Source organism: Protobothrops mucrosquamatus, unplaced genomic scaffold, assembly GCF_001527695.2.
Source record: "Protobothrops mucrosquamatus isolate PMUCROS unplaced genomic scaffold, P.Mucros_1.0 scaffold_145, whole genome shotgun sequence".
NCBI classification, from domain to species: domain Eukaryota; kingdom Metazoa; phylum Chordata; class Lepidosauria; order Squamata; family Viperidae; genus Protobothrops; species Protobothrops mucrosquamatus.
The window spans coordinates 83,075-105,808 of NW_015386221.1; the positions used below are offsets into that span (position 1 = coordinate 83,075).

At 36.2% G+C, this 22,734-nt stretch overlaps 1 protein-coding gene across 3 annotated transcripts in view; it reads right to left on the minus strand.

Annotated features, from left to right (window-relative positions):
• Window positions 1-22,734, minus strand: part of PSMD14 (proteasome 26S subunit, non-ATPase 14) — a 53,639-nt gene that overhangs the window by 20,744 nt on the left and 10,161 nt on the right. For all 3 annotated transcript variants that reach the window (XM_015819039.1, XM_015819023.1, XM_015819031.1), the window contains exons 5-8: window positions 4,566-4,637; window positions 2,920-3,039; window positions 1,983-2,053; window positions 945-1,095 (exon numbers count right to left, since the gene is read on the minus strand). In XM_015819039.1, the coding sequence (XP_015674525.1) occupies window positions 945-1,095; window positions 1,983-2,053; window positions 2,920-3,039; window positions 4,566-4,637 (414 nt within the window). The remainder of the gene's footprint in view (window positions 1-944; window positions 1,096-1,982; window positions 2,054-2,919; window positions 3,040-4,565; window positions 4,638-22,734) is intronic.

Below are 22,734 nucleotides of genomic sequence, written 5' to 3' on the forward strand. Positions count from 1 at the left end.
ATTAACTTGGCCATATGTTGCTATTATTATACTCATACAAGTGATCATTTCATCCTATCAAGAAAGTGGCAACATTTATAGTTGGTTAACCAGCTTACGATCACAGATCCATTAACACAAAAACTTAAATACTTAAAATATTTATAACATTGCACAAATGTCATACATATTAATTGAATGACTATTCTGTAATACAATAGGAAAGCATGCTGAAACAAAACACCTCAGCAGTATTTTAAACCAGTAACCACCTAGCCAATTTCTGTATGTTCTGTAGTTTTTCTAATCCACTCTCCCTGTGGCTGAGCAAAATCGAATTGCCTCTCACATTTGCAGACAGCTCTGTGAAGGTGATAATAGAGCTGCTCCCTGCTGTCATGAGGCAGGAAATAGGAAAATGGCATATGGGGCTAGAAAGAAATAAAAAAAGAATCAAACAAGAACAAAAGAGATTTCAACAAAGGACAAACTATAACCCAATATGCTTTGCAAGTTAATCTCTTTTCATAAGGATTCTGCATAATCATTCATCTGCAAATGTGAATGGTTGCAAAGTTGTTAGGGAAATTTTTATTTTGGAGAACATACAAAAAGTATCCTATTCCATTTCAAGAAAAAAAAACATTATGTATCTCTAGAGAAAGATTTTATCTAACTTGACCTGCTATTTCATTTTGAAAAGACTGAAGATTTTACCAACCTAAATTGTATTTATAGTCTTGACCCTAAGAAAAAAAAATTGTATTGGACTTAATAGAAATGCCTATTATGTTGCGAAGTTTTTTTAGCTTCTTTTTAACTTACCCATAAAGACCAAAGAGTTCTTCAAGAACAAAAGTACAGAAAATAATTAAAGGAAGTGAACATTTTCTATAAACCTCAAGATGTGATTAAAAAAGCATTAAAAGAGGCATTTTCCCCCTTTAATATAAACTAGCACATACCTTTCCTTTTACACTCTGAATGGGATCCACTACTACTGCCACAGCTCTTTCTGAAAGGGCCTCAAAACTCTGTTGAGTATTGATATCCACACCCGACAACCAACAGCCAAAACCAGGATGACTGTGATACCAGCCAACAACCATCTCAGGTCTGGAATAAAGGAGGCATTGGGAAATTCAATTATTTGCAGCAGGACTTATGAAAGGCAACAATGTAATTTATAGAAGTGTAAGAAAATACAAAGGTAAAAGAAAGTGCCAGTAGAAACATTTATATTTATGCTTACCACATTACAATAAAAACATGAAAATGTGGTAAAGAAGTGCTAGCATTAAGGGAGGTGTAGTAAAAAGTATAGATCAGGCTCTCAGTTTTTCATCCTAGTGCCACACCTCCCATCCACATTTTGGAAAATATCACCTCTGAACACACTAGAGCCAAGTTGGCTTTTCACCCCAGAATATCTGTTTCAAGCATGGATGATAGGATCAAACAATATCAAAAGATTAAATATCAATTAAACCAGAAGTAGAGATTTGCTCAAAAAGCAATTTGCACTGTTCTGTTTGGTGGTCAAGTCTTTTGTTAACATTAACTCTTATAAGCTTTTATATCGGTATACAAATTTCAGCACAAAGATGGCAACTGTTGAGACATTCCAAATGAAGTCCTGATTTTTTTTTTAATATTTGAATGTTTTTCCTCCCAAATACTCTTTGTTGGTTATACAGAACAGTGGTTGAAAAGTTGGAAAAAGGGTGGTTAATTGCCCCATATATAGTGTTAATACAGAAATGTAACCTCTTATTGAATATTGTAATTGTTCCACTGAAGAAAAACAGTGATGGGAATCTGAAAATACTTAGCCGGCTTTTGACAATATATTAAATTAATTATTAAATGTAAGCAATCTATCATGTAAATCACTCAGAAGGAACAAGGTTATGTTTAAACACTAGTAAATGATAGGACAGAAAATCAAGAGGACTTGACTGTTATTATAACGTACTTTTATAGTCAATAAAGAAAATCCTAACCTTCCAGTTTGTTTTAACATATCCAACATTTTGGCTTGAAACACAGGATCAACTGCCTCCACACTTACTCCCTGCATTTGGAAGCAGATTAACAAAGGCAATTTTAGGTACAAGTAATAAACTTTCATGATCGATTCAGGACAGTAATAATATAATCTACTAACAAAGAGAAATATCAGAAATCACAAAAATATTTCTTTTAACAAACATATTTAATTCATTTGCATTCACTGCTCTCTTTCAGGAGTGCACAGCAGTTTAAGCCTAGAAGATTCTATGAAGTGAGCTGTGACTGCTTTGTCCAAGATTGCTAACTTCATCCCTTACCATGTATCCAGTCTACTGTAATCATGCTTTGAGAGCAATTCAAAAAGTAAATCATTACTGTTTACGACAAACTTAGCCAGTAGCTTTCACATCAAAATCCAGCTTTTTAATTAATATCCCAAGTTTATAAATGTAATATTTAAAAAAATTTAGAAGAAAAGAATAAACTTGGGGAGGAGTCAAAAGCAGACTTAGTCTAGAATCCCTACGTTAAGCACAACTTCCCCTGAATGCCATTCAACCTTATCTAGTCTCAACCAGGTGCAAACCGTCAGTCTGAGAAGATCCTGTGTATAGGCTTGAGCAATGAAAAAAATAATTGAAATCTTCAAGTATGGGTCTGGTTGTTTGCGCCTGACAGATTGAACCAATTGTTTACCATACACCTTAATGCTTCATGTAATTGACAACAGCTAGTTACAAAACAACATAGCTATTTATGACTGGAAAAGTTATATAGAACATAGAGCATCACATTATTATAAGCTTGGATATATGTACTGCCATGTATGAATATTTCCTTCAAAAAAATTAAGCATGTTGGGGAGGAACATTTTTGAGGTACAATTATAACAGTGTTATAGCACATGTGCTAACTGAAAGAACTCACCGTTCCTGACTGTGGCATAGCAAACACATCAATCACTCTGACAGTGTAGTCATCAACAAATTCTCCAAGCATGAGTCCCATAACTTCCATGGGAACACCAGCTCGACCATGCTTCAACATCTGGAAAGATCAGAATTTTACTGAATAATATTTAAGGAACAGATGCTTGATTCTCTGGTGGTTTTTAAATTCCTTTTCTATTATATATTCATATCTTTAGAGCTATAAGGCCAAAAGCAGCTTTCTCTGAAAATACTATACTATCACTTGTCTTACACAATGATTCATAGTAAGCTATTATTGGAGAAATAAAGTTTCTGATAGCATAAGACAATGGGATGGCACAAGAATTGATTGTATCTTAGAAGACGATGCCTTTAAAAAGATAAAAGAGTATTTTATAAAATATATGATTCCTTCCAATGCCTATTAGTTCTGTTTGTATAAAACAATCTACAAAATCTATGCTCAAAATATCTCAACTGGAAAAAAAAACCTGGAGACCTCCGAAGAGCACGACACAGAACAGTGAGATACTGGTGGGGGAAAAAAATCCCTCTGCTTTTATAGCATAAGTGTCATTTTTAACTATAAAATAGCTTTTCTCCTCTTTGATCAGTGTGCCAGTTATTGCCCAGGTTTGAGAACAACAGATTAACTAGCATAATTCATGTCCTGCTAACTTCTCATTTAGGGTCATGTAATATATGCCATATAGTGGGGTTTATAAAGATAGCACTAAAATTTTACTTTGTATCATATATAATCACAAAAATAGGTATATTGGTCATATCATGCCAGGTTTATACAATTAAAATGGATTCTCAATTTATTTGTGATTCTTTTGATGTTCTCCTTTAAATCTCATTCTCCTGCTCTTCTTGCTCTAGGAGCCCCAACACTGGAATGCATCCTCAGTTCTTGATGAACACTTCATTTTCATTTCAGATTGCATTTTCCTTCGAGCATCAAGCAAAAACATTGTCATTCTCCCAAGGTTTTGATGTATTACTATATTAATACCTTAATGCTTTGTTGCAATTAAATCTTTCAATATATAAAGACTGATATAGTAATCTAAATGTAAATAATTACATTCAATCTGATTTTTTTAATATGATTTCTAAAGAGGTTTTTTTAAAAACCATGACCTCATTTGAATACATCACATTTAGAGGTTATGTGTAAACTATCTATAGTCATGGAACAGATAGCTGCCCATAGTAGTAAAATTAAAGCTACTTACCAGTATATCATCAACCACTTAAAATATATAGTGGAGAGAAAAATGGAGGACAAAGAACCCATAAAGAGTTCAATGAGAACTGAACATATTCATTAAATGCTAAGTGTTGAGCAATTTTTATTGGGCACAGGAGGAAAAACTGAATGGAAGTAAGAATATGATAAATGATTGTATCAGAAAGGTTGCTTGACCACATCACTCTCAGCATCCTTTGCCATTGGTAGCACTGCTGAAGTTGTAGTTCTACAATATCTGAAGGGCTTCTGATTTCCCATTTCTCTTACCTGATTTTTAAATACCTCAGAAAATGTAACTTTTGATATAAGACACAGCAGAAGCATCCCGCTTATAATACATTCAGTGATTTGCACAATACTTAAAAACACACACAATAATTTACCTTTAGAAGTGCAAGTGAAGAAATGTAAACTTGCTCAGCTGTGTCAACTGCAGGTGCATCTGTAGGAGGTCCCTAGATAAAGAAACAACACTCTATAATGTACACAATTCTAATTTATATATAAAATGTGCTTCATCAAATCAAACACTGCATGAATACATTTGGTTCTATTAAATGCAGAATTTTGAAACAAAAATGGTAGCAGCAATCCCAAACCCCTACTCTAATACAGAAGAGTTTCAACTTTTTCTTCCCTGACCATTTAAAAAGACTCATATGAATAATTCAAGGCTATTGTGGTTATTTCCATCTATGTGAAACACTCAATATCCTCCCTTGCATATATGAAAACAAGCTTAGTAAGTTGCTGAAGTATGAATTAGAACAGTGGTATCAAACTGCCGGCCCGTGGGCTGGTTGCATCATGCGGAGACCATGCCCCCCCAGCTCCGGCAATGCGAAAAAAGTCATCATACGTTGCAACACGTTACGTGATATGGCGAGTTTGACACCCATGAATTAGAAGACCTAATTGAAACTTTGCATCTGTCATAAACCCATAAGTATTTTTCAGCAAGTCACGAGTTGACTTCACACACTGCAATACCCCAGTCCCATGGTTTGATGAATAAGCATAATGGTTTGTTCCATATATTAAGCCAAAACCTTACATGTCACATTATGTCTTAGCACAATATGTGAACCCTATTATTCTTCGTACTGGCCCTGCACCTATGAGGATTACATAGATCCTGCTCCCATTCATAGATCCTGCTCCCGATTATTATTTATACATCTCTCAGTTCCACTCAAATCTATTTGGTTGTGCAGCATTTAGCTAGCCAGAATAATAATAAAAAATTATACATACTGCTCTTTCTTCCTCTCCCTCTCCCTCTCCCATACACACAATCTCCAATTAACTACATGTTTCTTACAGTGGTGTGAATATAAATGCTGCTAGGCTAGCATGATTAACTGGCACCAACACAAACACAATTTCCCTTTGCTTCATCAGTTTTTAGTTAAAGAGAACTTGGAAAAAGGCTACAAGAGCATTTTGCAGATCCATTGGTGCAGTGAGAGAAAAAAATGGATCTCCAATCCCTAGGCAGAAAAGCTGTGAACAAAATACTCTGCTCTTTGCTTTATGAGTAGCTAATAAAAAATTAGCACAATTGTCCCAGGTGTGAATGACGACCAAGGCCAAAATTATGTATTGTTCAAGCCCAGAATGCCATCTACAACATTGCAAAATTAATATTATGCAATTCCTATGAATAATGACATGGTAGTACAAAATAATCTTTTAATTGTGGTTTGTGACCAAGGATAACTTCACAGAAACCCACCATCACCAATATCAAGCATGCAATAAGCATTTCTACTTAACACTATATTAGTTTGCTTCATGATATTTAAAAATTATTTAAATTATTTAAATATAATGAAGATCTACTTAGCCTAAAACATCAATATGTGAATTTTCAAAGATGAAGATATTTACAGGAGATCCAAAGAATTCAGCCCACAATTCAGAAGTCCTGCTTTTAATTATGCAAATGACCTTACTCTAAAAACTACAATGAGAGAGCAGTTCATGGCAACAGCTGTACAATGAAACAGAAGTTTCATGATAGTCATTATGAAAATAATTGCCATCATTTGTGAACTGAAAATTTAATGGTAAAGCACCATTAATAGGGAGCACAGGTAATATTTAAAACTATTAAGCATGTTTTATAAGAAAGCACTATATTAGAAAATATAAAATTTTATAAAATGTAAAATTAGCAGAAAATTTGCTAACAAAGTTTCAGCGATTTTGATCTTTCCACATTACTGCTCAGAACTCTGAACACTGAATTCTATTTCCTCCTTTTATACACAATCATCATTTTCAATTAATGTCTGAAAAAACCAGTATTACAATTAAATAATCTGGATTTGTCACAGAATTGGTCCTTTTATTCCTATTTTCAATAATACTAAGAATAGAATGCAACTTTTAATATTTCATTCTGCTAGCAGGTTACAGATAACCCCATGCTAATACCAGTTTCTGAACTATTATGTTATTTTGTGTATTTGCCTAAGCAAAAAAAGACCATTTTCCCTATGGGTTTTTAAATATTAGTGCTTTGCCCTCACTGATGTCAACAGAGACTCTTAATTTAACCACAAGTTGTTAGTATACAACTATATGGTATTCCCTCTTCTATCTTCCAAATTTCCCTAACATGCTGTACACCATATACTGTATTCAACTAGTGGATTTAAAATCCTATGCCAAATATTATGATTAACAAGGAAAAACTAGATAGTTTCATTTGACATAAGTCAACACTATTTGGTCAACAGGACTTCTCATTCTATTTATAGTGCTTAATCTTGAGGGTTCCTCAATCATTAGAATAGATCTTCAGGATGTAATAATGGCAAATGAATCAATTCCACTGGATGTTGCCATTCCACTGGTGTATGTATCTCAGATACAACTGAGAATCCATTCTTTTACCCTAGGCTTGCTTTCTTTAAGTAGTCTTACATGTGCCAATTCAGCCATACAGCCTATTTGCATATTCATTTGAAAATATGCTGTATTGTATAAGACTGCATAATTGCTACCCCTATCATAGGTACACTTTTTTCTGAATATTACTATTTCAGAGTGAATACTTTCAGAGCAACAACAGAAATCTGATTCATTATGGTACTGTTCTGAAGCAAAATTTTGGATATCTATTTAAACAAAACTGTATTTAAAATCTTCAGTCATGTAAACTGTTTACAGTTAAAAGTAAATAATTTTTACTTTTGTAATAATTACTACAGTAATTTACAGCAAATTATTTTAAGGGACTAGAAGAAACACACAGATACTGATCTACCAAATTACAATAAAGAACGCTACGGTTTGTAGATAGCAAGATACATTGGACACCCTTAATTCCACAGAATGATGAATTATTTTACACTCTTCTGTACCTATGTATAAGCTCACAGATATACAAGACGGCACATCTGTACACCACAAGCTGTAGAAGGTTCTCGTGTTTTCTCCCCTACCTTCCCTTCCCATTTACCACTGGGCAACATTAATGAAGATGCACAGTGCTTGTATATTAAATTGTCAGATTATACATCAAACCACATCTGCCTGTCATTTTCCATTCCAACCAGTGATCTACAAAGGTGATGAAAAGTAAATATACTTTTCGCTGATATACCAGATGCATCAGAATCCCCAGAGAATCAATGTGCTAACATCATCACCAAAGACTAAAACCGAAGCAAGCCTTTAAATTTGATCGTTTACTTACAACTAAAGCCACAAAAATAAAATAGCACTTTATGGCTTTTAAAAGTTCTTTTGTATCCAGTGCATACAAAACAAGTGAGGAAAATCATTCCTGATTATACTTTTTAAGAAAAGAAACAGATGCTTCTTTCTGACTAAACTGTCTACCAAGTGTTAGACAGTGAACTGACCTGCCTGCAGGGCAATCGCATCAGTTATAAGCTGCATCAATCATTTCTTTTAGCCATTCCTTATTAGCTAATGCAGAATTTAAGGTAGTTTTTCACAATTAAAAACATTTTTGCATTTTAAAATACATATGCAATGTTTCTAAAAAAAAAAATCTAATAGAAGCAAGATCAGACAATCAATCCAGTGAGGTTAAAATGAGCTTTTCTTCATGAGCATTCAAATATAATCCAACTATAAAAGCTGTGACTTTTCCTTGGGCAGCCCTTGTTGACTAAGTGTTAAAAAAGGCATTTGCCATTCTAACAGCATAAAACTAACGCCTTAAAGTGTTATCTACTCAGGCCTTTTAGCAAATTTGTTAACACTTTTAGGTATATTACTCCACCTTTCTCTTAGTGTGAACTGGTATCAATTATTTAGCCAGTTTTATTATGTTATTAGAATACCTGCTGATTTATCATGAATCAAAGTGTCATTTTAGAGCACTGCCCTTTACATCACCATACATTTCTTTAAATGAAAATGATGGAAAATAAATAAAGCCACAACTACAAAAAGAACCTCAGACCTAGAAAATCACTTAAAACTCCTACTGAATAGTCTTCCCCATTTAACCATGCTACATTTTTTTTAAAAAAAATGTTTTTAAATGTGGAAAAAGTGGTCCACTTCTTAAAAATGTCATTATAAAGGAGACCTCTGTAACTAAATTATTAGATGGCTAGATCCAATATTATTTCCATCCGTTCTTTTTAGTTAAAACCCCTTTAAAATATAAACACAACAAAACAGACATAAGCAAATGTACAACTATCCAACACTGTCATGTTTATTCTTACCCAATAAAATAAAAATAGGAACCTTTTAATACTTAATTTTGTGAGTATTAAACAACTAGTGTGAAAAACAAGATGCATGTAAACTACTTCTACTGCCTCTGCCTCAATGACTAGCTGAGACAACCTGTTATAGGAGGTGTTAATTGGCAATAGGAGTGCAAGTCAGAAGCATGTTCCCCATCGTCCTAACCCAGCAAGGCTAGGTCATTAAAGTGGAAATGAATTCTTTCATGCTGACTTAACTCTTGGAGTACAGATTTTCAGCTGTTACACCTACAGACAATTGAGAGTGTGTGTTACTTCAGATGGCACAAAAAGAGGCATTTTCCTCTTAAAAATAATTGTATTATGTATACGGTTTATTATGCACTATATACCAGAAGTAATCTGTGAATGATCTAATGGTTATTGCACACATGACTACATGGAGATGTACAAGTAATCAAGTGCACAAGTATTCTGAAATGCACAACAGTCTGCAGACTTACAACAGAAGAGTCTGGGACAAATGATTTTCCTAACAAAGGAAATGGTAACATGTTACTGCAATTGTGCCTAATTGTGAAAGAAATTGCAACTGTCTTTCTTAAGATGTTAGGCACAATTGACAATATGTCTTAGGAATGGAACAGCACAGAAACAGAATGAAGTAAATAACAAAACTTTATATTTTTATTAATACTTAGGCCATCTAAGAAGAATTTTAGTAACATGAATATATGGAGTAGAACACACCATCTAAACCAGGGGTGTCAAACTGCCGGCCCATGGGCCAGACCCGTCACGAGGAAACCGCACCCACCCCATTGCCGGCAATGGGGAAAAAGTTCCGATATGTCTTGCGACGTCACGTAACGTCGCGAGTTTGACATATCTGATCTAAACACTATCATTTTGACAGCTTTTGTGTGAAGTAGTACTTGTAGGCAAATAAGAGGCTTAAACCTCTGTTCCACTGTAAGGCTCATCAAGCAATGTTCTTCTTCTTGTTGTTGTGCCATATCCGTTATTGGATGTTGGTGATCATGTTGGCGATCCTGTTTTTATCAGCAGCCACACGAAAAAGTGCTGCTGAGTTTTGTCCAAACCAGTCCCTTAGATTTTGAAGCCATCATGTTCTTCTTCTGCCTGGACCTTGTTTGCCTTCAATCTTTCCCTGGAGGATTAAATGGAGTATGCCGTATTTTTCTGGGTGTCGCATCTCATGTCCGAAATATTCTAACTTTCATTTTTTAATTGTTTTGATGATTTCCCTTGGCTTTCCCAGGCGGCTTATCACTTCCTCATTTCAGCCAGTTATATAACCTTTTCCATGACACTTGATCTGTAGGAGAACTGGATTGTGTACACTTGTTCTTTGCCTTTAGTTCCATGCATATCTGGACTCACTCCCTGGGTTCTTGCCTTACTGTAAGCAGTAACAATTGAATCAGAAGTCTAGCAGTGTAAATTTGAAAAAAAGCAGAATTTCTGCACAACTGGAGACAGGACCTACCAGGTCCCCAGGTGCATAATAGACTCTATTCCTGTTAAAGGAACATGCATAGAACTCCCATTCAGACTTCTTCAGATCAACAAGTAAAGATCTGGGACTTGAAGCCTGTGTATACTGATGATATGGCGTGCATGGCCATTATGTGCAACTCATCTATTACATACCTTTAGACCTCATGCGCTTAGGTTAAACATCACAGAAGGTTAAGGAAAGAAAACACTGAGTGACTGACAGATCTGCCCTGAAATCAGAGTGGTCCTTTCAAATAGGCCATTGTTGCAATTTTTTGAAGTGTGGAAAGATTTTAGATAAAGGAGAAATATTTTTGTTTTATAATTCACTCCATTTCCACTTTTAGATTCTCATGTTGAGCAGTGACTCTATTTTTAATTGGTATACAGGTAGTCCTCGACTTATGATCAGTCACTTAGCAACTGCTTAAAGTTACGACACACCTCTGAAAAAGGTACTTAGGACTCAAAGTTCTGACAAGACTCCCCACTCCCACCCCCCAGTTACCTGACCACATTTTGGTTGCTCAGCAACTGGCCCTCATTTACAGCTATTTGCTGTGTCCTGCAATTACATGACTGCAATTTACAATGTTTTTGCTGGAAACCAGTGTTTACTTTAGCTTTCTGGCAAAAAAAAAAAAAAAGCTCCATAGTGAACTGTGGACTTGCTTAATGACCGTTTTGTTTGCTTAATGACCTCGTTTTTTGATTAACTCCACTTCCACTTCCAAATTCGCATGTTGAACAAAGATTCTATTTTTAATCGGTATAGAGGTAGTTCTCGACTTATGACCAGTCACTTAGCAACCCCTTAACATTACAACAGGCCTCAGATTCAGATTCAAATTTCCAACAACCCTTCCCCCCCCCCCCGTCACCTGGCCACATTCTGGGTATTGGGCAACCAGCACTCAGTTACAGCCCTTTGCTGAGTCTTGCAATCACTGCAATTTACAATGATTTTGACGGAAACCAGTGTTTACTTTCAGGTTTTTTTTGGGGGGGGGGGGAAATGCTCCATAACAAACAGCGGGCTTGCTTAATGACCTCTGTGTTTGCTTAATGACCATACAAAAAAGGTAATAAAATTGGGCACAGTCATGTGATGGGCCACTTAATGCCCATCACAAATTATGACCAAAATTGTGGGCTCAATTGCAGTTGTAAGTCGAGGACTACCTGTACAGTGATGTGGCTTATAAGCTTTATGAAGGGTAATATAAAAATGAGTTAACCCTTTATACTTCCATCTTAACCAGCAACAATCAACCATAACAGATATCATAATTTGTTACAAACACCTGTTCTCTTTGCACGAAATATTTTTAATTTTGCCCATTACAAGCTTGTTAGCAGCTTTTCATTGTAAGGACTACTATGGTTGCAAATTTCATCAATTTGTCTCAGTCAGACAGCTAAGTATTTACATATATTTAAAATTAGCATGGCTTAAAAATCATTGCATCAACCTGTATGCAATTTTGCACATATCACCTTCCCTTCACCCTGCCTGCCAATTTCATTCTAGACTGCTAAACAGCAAAGATAATACAGACAGTTATTTTCCTTCCATACTAGAGTATAAAATAACAAAGATCGATTTTCTAATTTACATTTCTGATCCTGGCAATGATCCAGAATACCTATGTCCAGACCAATCCAGAATATATTGGACTTCTTGAACATGGAATTGGGCCAAGAGATTATACTAGATGATATCTGCACTCTATTAAGTAACAAACCATACAAGAATCTACTTTATGAAATGTAGTGAGAAACTGTGTAGTTGATTAAATAACATTATAGCAGTCAATAAATACTTGTAAAAGAAATCAGGATGGAAGAAGTGAAGACAATACTGGAACAAAATATCTTTTTTTATAGTAAGGTATTATAAGATTTCCTTCTTAGGTACAGTAGAAACTATTTTCCATACACGAGGTTATCAGAACATTAAAAACAGAACAGCTACAGACATTTGCAGTGCTTTAAAGAGCTTATGAACAAAGAATGTGGAATATTGATTATATCTATGTTTTGAATGTTATGATTTAAAATAATCTAAATAATACTCCGTATGAATTATTTGAGAGAAAATGCATGACCAAGAGAGCAGCAACCAAAGGGGGAAAGAGTCAATGTTTAAGAAGTGGAAATGCAAACAGGTTGATATGATGGCAACTCTCCTCTGAGCAAAGCCAGATTAAAAAACTATATTTTTTGGAAAGGAAAAAAAAAGGCTGCATGTGGTTGTCTATCCTTTATTGTTGGATGATTTTATTGTTGGATCATTATACAGATTTCTACTATTTCTACTTCAGGCGGAAAACATTAAAGATATTTAAACTCGGCTATATTACTGAAGAAGTTAAATATAATAGTAAAACGTTTAATGAGGATAGGGATTCAGTCCACATCTGTCAAGCAGAAGCATTTTTCTCCCCTGTCTTCAAAAATCTGTGGTGTGTAGGATAGCTCAATATGCTTAGCCCACGGGTAGGCAACCTTGGCTCTTTTATGACTTGTGGACTTCAATTCCCAGAATTCCTGAGCCAGCCATGCTCAGGAATTCTGGGAGTTGAAGTCCACGAGTCATAAAAGACTACCCCTGGCTTAGCCCAATATGTAGGAAGAAATGTGTAAGCTAGAAACAAATTTCCTTCTTTTTTCTTTTTTGGGGAGCAAGACTGAACTTCTATTCACAGCTTCACATTTTCAAAATTTACTTAAAAGCGCACAACAGGAAAAGAGAGGTCTCAGCATAATAAGACCAATATTAATTATGCCATATTATAAAGTTGCATTATAAATTGCAGTTATAAATAGCATTTATATATATTTCAAGAAACTACCCTATTTAGGAAAAGATGTGGACCAATATTCTTTAGCGCATGTTTTTATTCTACCTTTTAAATCTTATTTATAAAAGGTTACAGCTTTAGAAATGTCACTAGTTAAATAAAAATACAAAATGTATCTGTAGGCAGATAAACGGTAAAGCAAAAGGTATTACGGTAATTCCTAATCCATCAGACTACTATTAAACTTCCTAAAGCTTTCAAAAGAGAGGCTCAAGGCAGTATCTGGAAGCAAGCTTACTACACTGATCTTGAAGTATAAAAAGAAACAGACCTTATCTTTAGTCCTTTTAGAAGACATCACTATTACATAATCCAAAATGAAATTAGATTACAGGGTTAAGATCTACATATATTAGACCAGTAGTAGATTCAACAAGATTTTTAGATCAGTGGCAGGTCTTTTAAGTGCTACAGGTTTTATCAATTCTACAGCATCAAGCAGTGCAGCACTTGAAACCTTTCAAAGTGACAGTTTTCAAGTGCCATGTACAATGCCCTAATCTGGAAGTGTCCCAACCAACCCATCTGATCAACAATTTCACAGATGGAAGCACTTGATGGCTAATTGGCAAGCCGATTATTCAAACAAAATAGCTATTTGCAATTCTTGCTTCTTTATTTCCAGTAGAAGTGCTAACACGGCTAAGAGACAGGTCACCCCTCCTCCATGCTCATTTTTAAAATAAAAGATCTACCTTTCTAGCTATTCCCCCTGGGTACCATTTAAAGCACTGAACTGAAGTTGCACTAAGCAAATATGACACGATATAGTGTTCTGTATCGAAGGACAGGCTTTGCTAGCGTTTCAGTTACTCTTTTTGAGGGCTGTATACAGTGTTACTCTGGGTTATTTACCCACCCACGTCATCATGTCACCAGCTGTCAGTGCTATTGTGCACTCGAAATGACATTTTAAAATTCAGAAGAGGAAATGCAGCAAGAACACTTAATTTAAATTTACCAGATAACATGGGTAAATTCTGAACCATTGCTGAGAGCACTGCAATTGTATAGCTATGTCCTATCTCTCACATGCTTTGTGTACATTATGGATACCAGCAAATGTAAGAACAGGAGAATGGTTCTAATGCTCATTATAAAGGTTATGAACAAGCATGCATACCTACACCTCCTATTTGGGAAGTGAGAATTACTGGCTCTTCTGCATGTTGCAAAAAAAATAAATAGTGCAGAATATTGTGCATATATTACAAGTTTAACATAAAAAAATACAATCCATAAAAACATTTTTAGTTCTTCAAAAATTCACCCATACCCTACCTTCCTTAATATACACTTCAGTGTCAAAAAAAGTGCAAACTATTTTAAAAGACTGTTAACTCTTTTCTCCAGGAGGTAATAGTCATATTCAAATGTAGTGTCCAATCCAAATTCAATATCCTGGGAACTTAGCTGCAAGCAAACTATGAATTCAACAAACCATGGCTTATCTTAGTTGCGTGTCTTCTCTTCTTGGGCACAAAAAAGAGAGATACAGGGGTGCCCACTTCTAAAGCTTGAATGCACAAGTCTTCAACTGATAATCAGAAATATGTAGTAGGTCATAGCCAGAAGCAGCAAAACTATATCCACATATAGTCTAAATCCAAAGGGTATCACAAAAATATCCAGCTGGTCTCCAAAACATGTTAACAGGTCAGATTTTGACTTCTATATGCTTCCTTGAAACAGAGAGGTAGGGCACAAAATGGTACTAATTAACATGTTCAGACCTTTTGTCAACCTTCTATACTGGTGCAGTTTCTTTTAGTTTACACAACTAAAAGGTATACTATTTTGTTTCCTTGCAACAATGGGAATTCTTTGTTAAAGAAAGTAAATTGCTTTCAAAAACCAAGGAAATTTCAAAAGTAGTTTGGGTCTAATTCTAAAAGTGTATGCTGGATGTTGGAATTATCTAGACTTTTGTCATAATTCTGCAATATTTTATATAAACTGCTTTTAAATTTAGAAATATATTAAAAAATTTCAATTCAAGTCAATCATGGGCATACAAATCTCATTCTCATCTTTCAGTTGGACATGCATTTAATCACTATGTATAATTATAGCAAAATATATAGTTTATAACCAACCAACCTATGTTCTACTATTCTAAGAGATTAATCTTAACACATCACATATATAGTTCCTCCCACATAAGGTGTATTACTGACAAGAAATTCCATCAACGGACACATCGACCGACAACCAGCCTACGAACCCTGCGGAATCCAAATCAACTGCACAGCACACCAGAGACAGCATTGACCTCAACCAACCCATCCAACCCCCCCCAACTAGCACTTCACCTCCCAATGACCCTGATCTGAGGTAACCTCTCCATCATAAGACCCATCATAAGACTCCCACTGATGACTCACACATGACCCATCACAAGACTCTCACTCAACACACTCACACCTGAATCCCTTATAAATAGAAGAACAGACACTGATATCTCCTAAATTCCACTGAAGATGTTACCTAGCCTGGTAACGAAACGTTCAGAAACCAACCCACAAATTCAGAGAACGAACTTTTACCCTTATCCTACACCCAAGCTATAGATATTCGCATTACTGCATGTGTATTACTGCAGTTCAATTCTTGATGATTGTATGCATGCCTTTTACATGGCAGTATTGGTCAGAGGTAGTCAACCTTGGCTCTTTTATGACTCGTGGACTTCAACTCCCAGAATTCCTGAGCCAGTATGGCTGGCTCAGGAATTCTGGGAGTTGAAGTCCACGAGTCATAAAAGAGCCAAGGTTGACTACCCCTGGTATAGATGGTTTTCCTAGGCTTCTGGATTTTGTTTTGTTTTTTCAAAATCCTAGTTGAATCGAGAGCTTGGGATTCTGATCCACTATAGAAATGCTAACCAGACCAACTCTGCTCACCTTCCAAGTTTACCTACTAAGGCATGGGTCCCCAACCTCCGGTCCATGGACCAGTACCGGGCCATGGTATGCCAGCAACCGGTCTGCACAAACAAGCAAAGCCCCATCCACCGGATGCAGGCAGCACACAAAACCACGCCCCCTCTGGTCCACGGAAAAACCTCTCTCCACAGAACCGGTCTCTGATGCCCAAAAGGTTGGGGACCTCTGTACTAAGATACAAAAATCCTCAGATAATTCTAATATTACAAATTAACAATCCTGTACAGTCCTGTAAGCGATGATGGAATCCAAATCCAAGCATGCATATAAGTAAGTAAAAGAGACTCAACATCTATTTTCACATGTAAATTGTAATTTTTTATTACAATATTCATGACACAGAATCTTATAACAGTGGCATTTGTTCTAGCATCTATCTCCACTTACAGAAAAATGGTGACATTTTTCTCAATTAGATAGATAACCTTTATTGTCATTTTTTACTGTGGGCACAATGGCACACATTAAAAATGAAATTTAGTTGCTTGCTCTCAAAGTGTAGACATACATAACACATTTAAACATATTATATATAATATATGTATAGACCTACACCCTTACATATAAGTAACATATAAATATTAATCTCTGTCCATCTTGAATATATAACAGAAGGAGGAAGCTTTAGAATTCACAAGGTTAATACTGTATGGAACAAAACTATGACTGAATCTGGATGTTCTGCTTTCGATACCATGGAGCCTCCTCCCAGAAGGTAACAAGGAAAACAGGTCATGAAGAGGATGGGTAGCGTCCCAGACAATCTTACAGACCTTGCTCTAGCAACACTTATATGCTATGTCCTGGATGGAAGGGAGGGAACTGCCAATATTTTTTTCAGCCATCCTCACCACTCTCTGTACTGCCTTCCTGTCTGAAGCAGTGATGCTTCTAAATCAGACTGTGATGCTATATGACAGGATGCTTTCGACCGTCCCTCTGTAGAAAGTGGTAAGGACAGGGGAAGGAAGATGTACTTTTCTCATGCGACACAGAAAATGCAGGCACTGCTGTGCCCGCTTCACCAGTGTCTCGCTGTTGAGTGACCAAGCCAGCCTAGTTGTTAACTGCATGCCCAGGAATTTGATGCTGGTAACCATCTCCACAGGTGAATCATTAATGCACAGAGAAGTGTAGCTGTGCCTGCCTTTTCTGAAATTGACAATGATCTCTTTGGTTTTCCCAGTATTTAAAAATAGCCTGTTTTCCTTACACCAATTCACCAAACCCTCAACCTCCTTCCGGTAAACTCCCATTGTCATCATGAAAAAGGCCCACTACTGTTGTATCATCTGCGAACTTCACAATAAGGTTGGCGGCAAACCTAGCACAACAGTCATGGGTCAACAGGGTGAACGGTAGCGGACTTAGGACACAGCCCTGAGGGGAACTTGTGCTCAAGAAAATGGTTAGAAATATTTGTTCCAGCTCGCACATATTGGGGCCTGTTAGTAAGAAAATCAAGAATTTCTCCTTCCTCTTGGGCCTCTCCGTACTACATGCCACTACCCTTTCCCTATTGAATCCTCTGATTGTCCAGAATTTTAGAAGGCAAGGGGATACAAAAACAATTGGTGAAAGTCATTAATAATAATAATAATAATAATAATAATAATAATAATAATAATAATAATAATAATAATAATAATAATAATAATAATATCAAACATCCACATCTGCCTATCCCAGGTCCTGGGTAAGGACTCGATAGGTAGACAAAATGCCAAATCCAGTGTGAACATCTGGCTGACTGTGCGATGATCCATAATAATAATAATAACAACAACAACAATAAAGTTGGAAGGGACCTTGGATGTCATCTAGTCCAAACCCCTGCTCAGGCAGGAAACCCTGTACCATTTCAGACAAATGGCTGTCCAGTCTCTTCTTAAAAACTTCCGTGTTAGAGCATTCACAACTTCTGGAGGCAGGTTGTTCCACTGATCAATTGTTCTGTCAGGAAATTTCTCCTTAGTTCTAGGTTGCTTCTCTCTTTGATTAGTTTCCATCCACTGCTTCTTGTCCTGCCTTCAGGTGCGTTGGAGAATAGTTTGATTCCCTCTTCTTTATGGCAACCCCTGAGATATCAGAACACTGCTATTATGTCACCCCTAGTCCTTCTCTTCATTAAACAAGACAAACCCAATTCCAGCAACCATTCCTTATATGCTTTAGCTTCCAGTCCCCTAATCATCTTTATTGCTCTTCTCTGTACTCTTTCTAGAGTCTCAACATCTTTTTTTACATCGTGGTGAACAAAACTGGATGCAGTATTCCAAGTGTGGCCTTACCAAGGCATTGTAAAGTGGTACTAACACTTCACATGATCTTGATTCTATCCTCTGTTAATGCAGCCTAGCACTATGTTGGCTTTTTTGGCAGCTGCAGCACACTACTAGCTCATATTTAAGTAATTGTCCACTAGGACTCTGAGATCCCCCACAGTTACTACTATTGAGCAAGGTACCACCTATACTATACCTGTGTGTTTAGTTTTTCTTGCCTAAATGTAGAACCTTACTTTTTTCACCATTGAATTTATTTTGTTAGATAGTGCCCAATGTTCAAGTCTGTCAAGATCCTCCTGTATCTTAAGCCTATCTTCTGGAGTGTTGACTATTCCTGACAGCTTGGTGTCATCTGCAAATTTGATGAGGTCCCCATCTATCCCCTCGTCCAAATAATCGATGAAGGTGTTGAAGAGCACTGGGCCCAGAACAGAGCCCTGGGGCACCCCACTACACACTTCTCTCCATGTAGATACAGTTCCATTGAGGACCACACACTGAGCATGGCCGATCAGCCAGCTACGAATCCATCTGGCGGTGATGCTTTCTAACCCACATTTTTCTATCTTATCAAGTAATAGGTTATGGTCTACTTTATCAAATGCCTTACTGAAGTCCAAGTAAATTATATCCACAGCATTCGATTTGTCTGGCATGATCTGTTTTTGACAAACCCATGTTGGTTTTTGGTAATGACTTTATTTGCCTGTAGGTGTTCGCAGATTCGTTGCTTGATTATCTTTTCCAGAATCTTCCCAGGTATTGAGGTCAGGCTGATAGGTCTGTAGTTTCCTGGGTCCATTTTTTCCCCTTTTTTGAAGATGGGAACTACATCAGCTCTTTTCCAGTCCTCTGGAGTTCCCCAGTGTTCCAGAATCTTTAAAAGATATAGTTCAGTGGTTCTGAGATCACAGCTGCCAGTTCCTTCAGAACCTTGGGGTGTAATCCATCTGATCCTGGTGATTTGAACTCATCTAGAGTGGACAGGTGCTTACTTACCGTTTTCTTGCCTACCTTGTGTTTCTAATCTGTTTTTTACAGTACTGTTTTTGATAGGTTGGGCTGTTTTTTCCCTTTGTGTAAAGACGGATGTAAAAAACGAGTTGAGTAGTTCTGCTTTCTCCCTGTCACCTTCTTGCTTGTCACCTTTTCTCCCTTTTTTTTTCTTTTTTACATGTTGAAAGAAGCTTTTTTTTGTTATTTTTGATTTCTATCGCAAGCCTTAGTTCATTTTGAGCCTTAGCTTTCCTCACTTCATCTTTGCAGGCTCGGGCTATTTGTTGATATTCTGCCTTAGTTATGTGCCCCCCTTTCCACTTTTTATACTTGTCCATTTTGTCTTTCAATTTATCAGAAAGTTATTTATGCAGCCATGCTGGTTTCTTTTGAGAGTTGTTATTTTTCTTATTCATCGGTATTGTGCTAGACTGGGCTTTTATAATATCACTTTTCAAAATTTCCCAAGCTTCTTGAGTTGTTTTCCCCTTGAGGATTCTCATCCATGGAATCCTTCCCAAGCTCTAAGTTTATTGAAATTAGCTCTCTTAAAGTCCAAGATTCTAGTTTGACTGTGTTCTGTTGCTTGTGCTTACATAATGTTGAATTCCAATATTGTATAATCACTCCCCCCCCCAGATTTCTGTGGCTTCAACACCTTCTATCATCTCATCTCTGTATTTTGCTGATAGGGCATTACCAAGCAGAAATGCATCGGAATTTTGTGATTTTCCAAATGTCTTCTATTAGGTTTTAGTCTAAAAAATACCTTCAGTACCTCTGTAAGCAGGATTTTTCTCCCATACCTCTGTAAGCAGGATTTTTCTCCCAGATTATCAAATACTAATTTCTACAGTTGTTCAATTGCATTTCAGAAACTTCCATACATTAATAAATTTTTTTCTATGTAAGAAAATACTGCAGATTGCACCCCTAAGGTGTTTATGCTCATGGAAAGACTTGATTTAGTGGATGCCTCTAACAGAAGCTGGAAGAGACAATTTCTCCTATTGTCTGTAAACCCCTAAATCTGGCCTCAAATGTTTGAGAACCTCTAGAACAGCATGAGACACAGCATGAAGGGAAACAGTCAACAAATTCTTTACTTTTGTTGAAAAGATTTAATGCTTTGTAATAAGTGGAATGGCAATACAGTACCCATTTGGATCAGAGGCTCCAGGCAACCAGTATGTCTTCCGTGTTTAGATGCAAGTTACCTCTAGATTCCTGCCTTCCTGGACAAATTGGACTAGCTTCAAACCTTGGACAATCCATCTTATAGAAAGGTGTCAGTCATGACAGATTACTTTAATTATGCTGTCATTACACCAAAGGAGGCTGATAGCTATCAATTTTCTTGCTTATTTTAAAAATATGTTGATTTATTTATCACAAAACTGCACTATCAAAATAGATCCCCACAGGAGACAAAAAACAACAAAGTTGAGGCTTTCCCCCCCCCCCCTAGTATTTGTTTTGCATGATTGCAGAGTCTACTTATTATCTGTGTCACCTTGTTCTTACAAGAAAGCTATCAATACATGATACAATAAGATCTTTTGCAGAGTGGTGTGCTGATTAGGACTGAGAGGAATTGACTGGCCCAAGGTTACCCATCTGGCTTTCATGCCTAAGCAAGAACTTGGGTTTCCTCACTCCTAGTCTAGCACCTTAATCATTACACCATGCTGCATTGCAAGAACAAAGTAACAATAAATATATTAAATTCAGCATGTGTCTCTTTTCCTAATTTTCTGGCTAAGAAAAACTACAATAATTATGAATCTCTTACTGTGTTAAAGAATGCTCATGAGAAGTGTTCCAATTGCATAGTGTTAAAAAAGTATTTTTAAACAGTATTCACTGAGAAGCACCTGGAAGAAAGTGTAAAATGCAAATACTTGCTATAAAGTTAATTTTAAAAACAAAAGCTCTGCTTTGGGCAATACACTATACTTTGGATTAGTTGCACAATCACCTAAAGCAATACCTGTCCTAAACTAATAACCTAGTCCTAAAAACTACAATAATTATGAATCTCTTACTGTGTTAAAGAATGAGGCTCATGAGAAGTGTTCCAATTGCATAGTGTTAAAAAAGTATTTTTAAACAGTATTCACTGAGAAGCACCTGGAAGAAAGTGTAAAATGCAAATACTTGCTATAAAGTTAATTTTAAAAACAAAAGCTCTGCTTTGGGCAATACACTATACTTTGGATTAGTTGCACAATCACCTAAAGCAATACCTGTCCTAAACTAATAACCTAGTCCTAAAAATTCAATGAAATATTCCATTTCAGGGAGAAAAATAATGTCTGTATCCTAAGTTACATTATATTAAAGCAGCAAGTATATAATTGAAACTATGGAGAGAGATAAATGCAGTTCACAATATGAAGTCAAAAGGAAAATAGTTTTACATCTAGCTCCTCAGCAATTTGGTAGCCAAAACAATACCTTCATCTGTAAAGTTTGTTCATGCATTAAGATCTTCAGAAGTTCACTGATAGTTCTAAGTATTAGAAATATATTATATTATGCATTTACAAAACAGCAAGCCTTCTATGTGATGGCACATTTACTTTGTAATGTCTTCACAACAGAGAGATAATTTGCTTTCCTTTCAGTGTTATATCGGAACATTCCCTTGTGTTGAGGCATTTTACATATACATTAAAAAATACACCAAAGTATTCATTAGGTTACTTTGTTGACTGAATAGTTCTGATAATTTTTTCTGACAATTTTCTTACTTGCTGTAGATTGTATTTTAAAATAATATGCAAACTATAAGACTGAATTATAAATTTAGAAATGACAGTAAGTAACCCGTCTAGCACTAATAAAGCCAACACTGCTATTTGTTAAAATGGCTCTCATTTATCTGTTTGAAACCAGTGGGTAGCAGTTGTATGAACATTCACAGGCATCTTTCTCAACTACTGTTAATATGGATAAGTCAATAACATGATTGAAATTGTCATTTCCAGAGAGACCAGAAAGATTAATCTGGATGACAGAGTGAAAAAGGTGGTGTATTCCATAGCTGGATCCAATGGTGTGATTATGTTCCATTGCTGATATTTTTCCTGTGGGAGGATTTTTAATCTCTTGCAAACCTGATCCAGAGAGCTGAAAGACACTTTGGAGCAGATCTGGGATCTCACGTTGAGGTGATAGAGCCGAAGTGACAGTCCTGTCGCAGCAGCATGAGTACACGCAAAAGGTTTGAGAATAA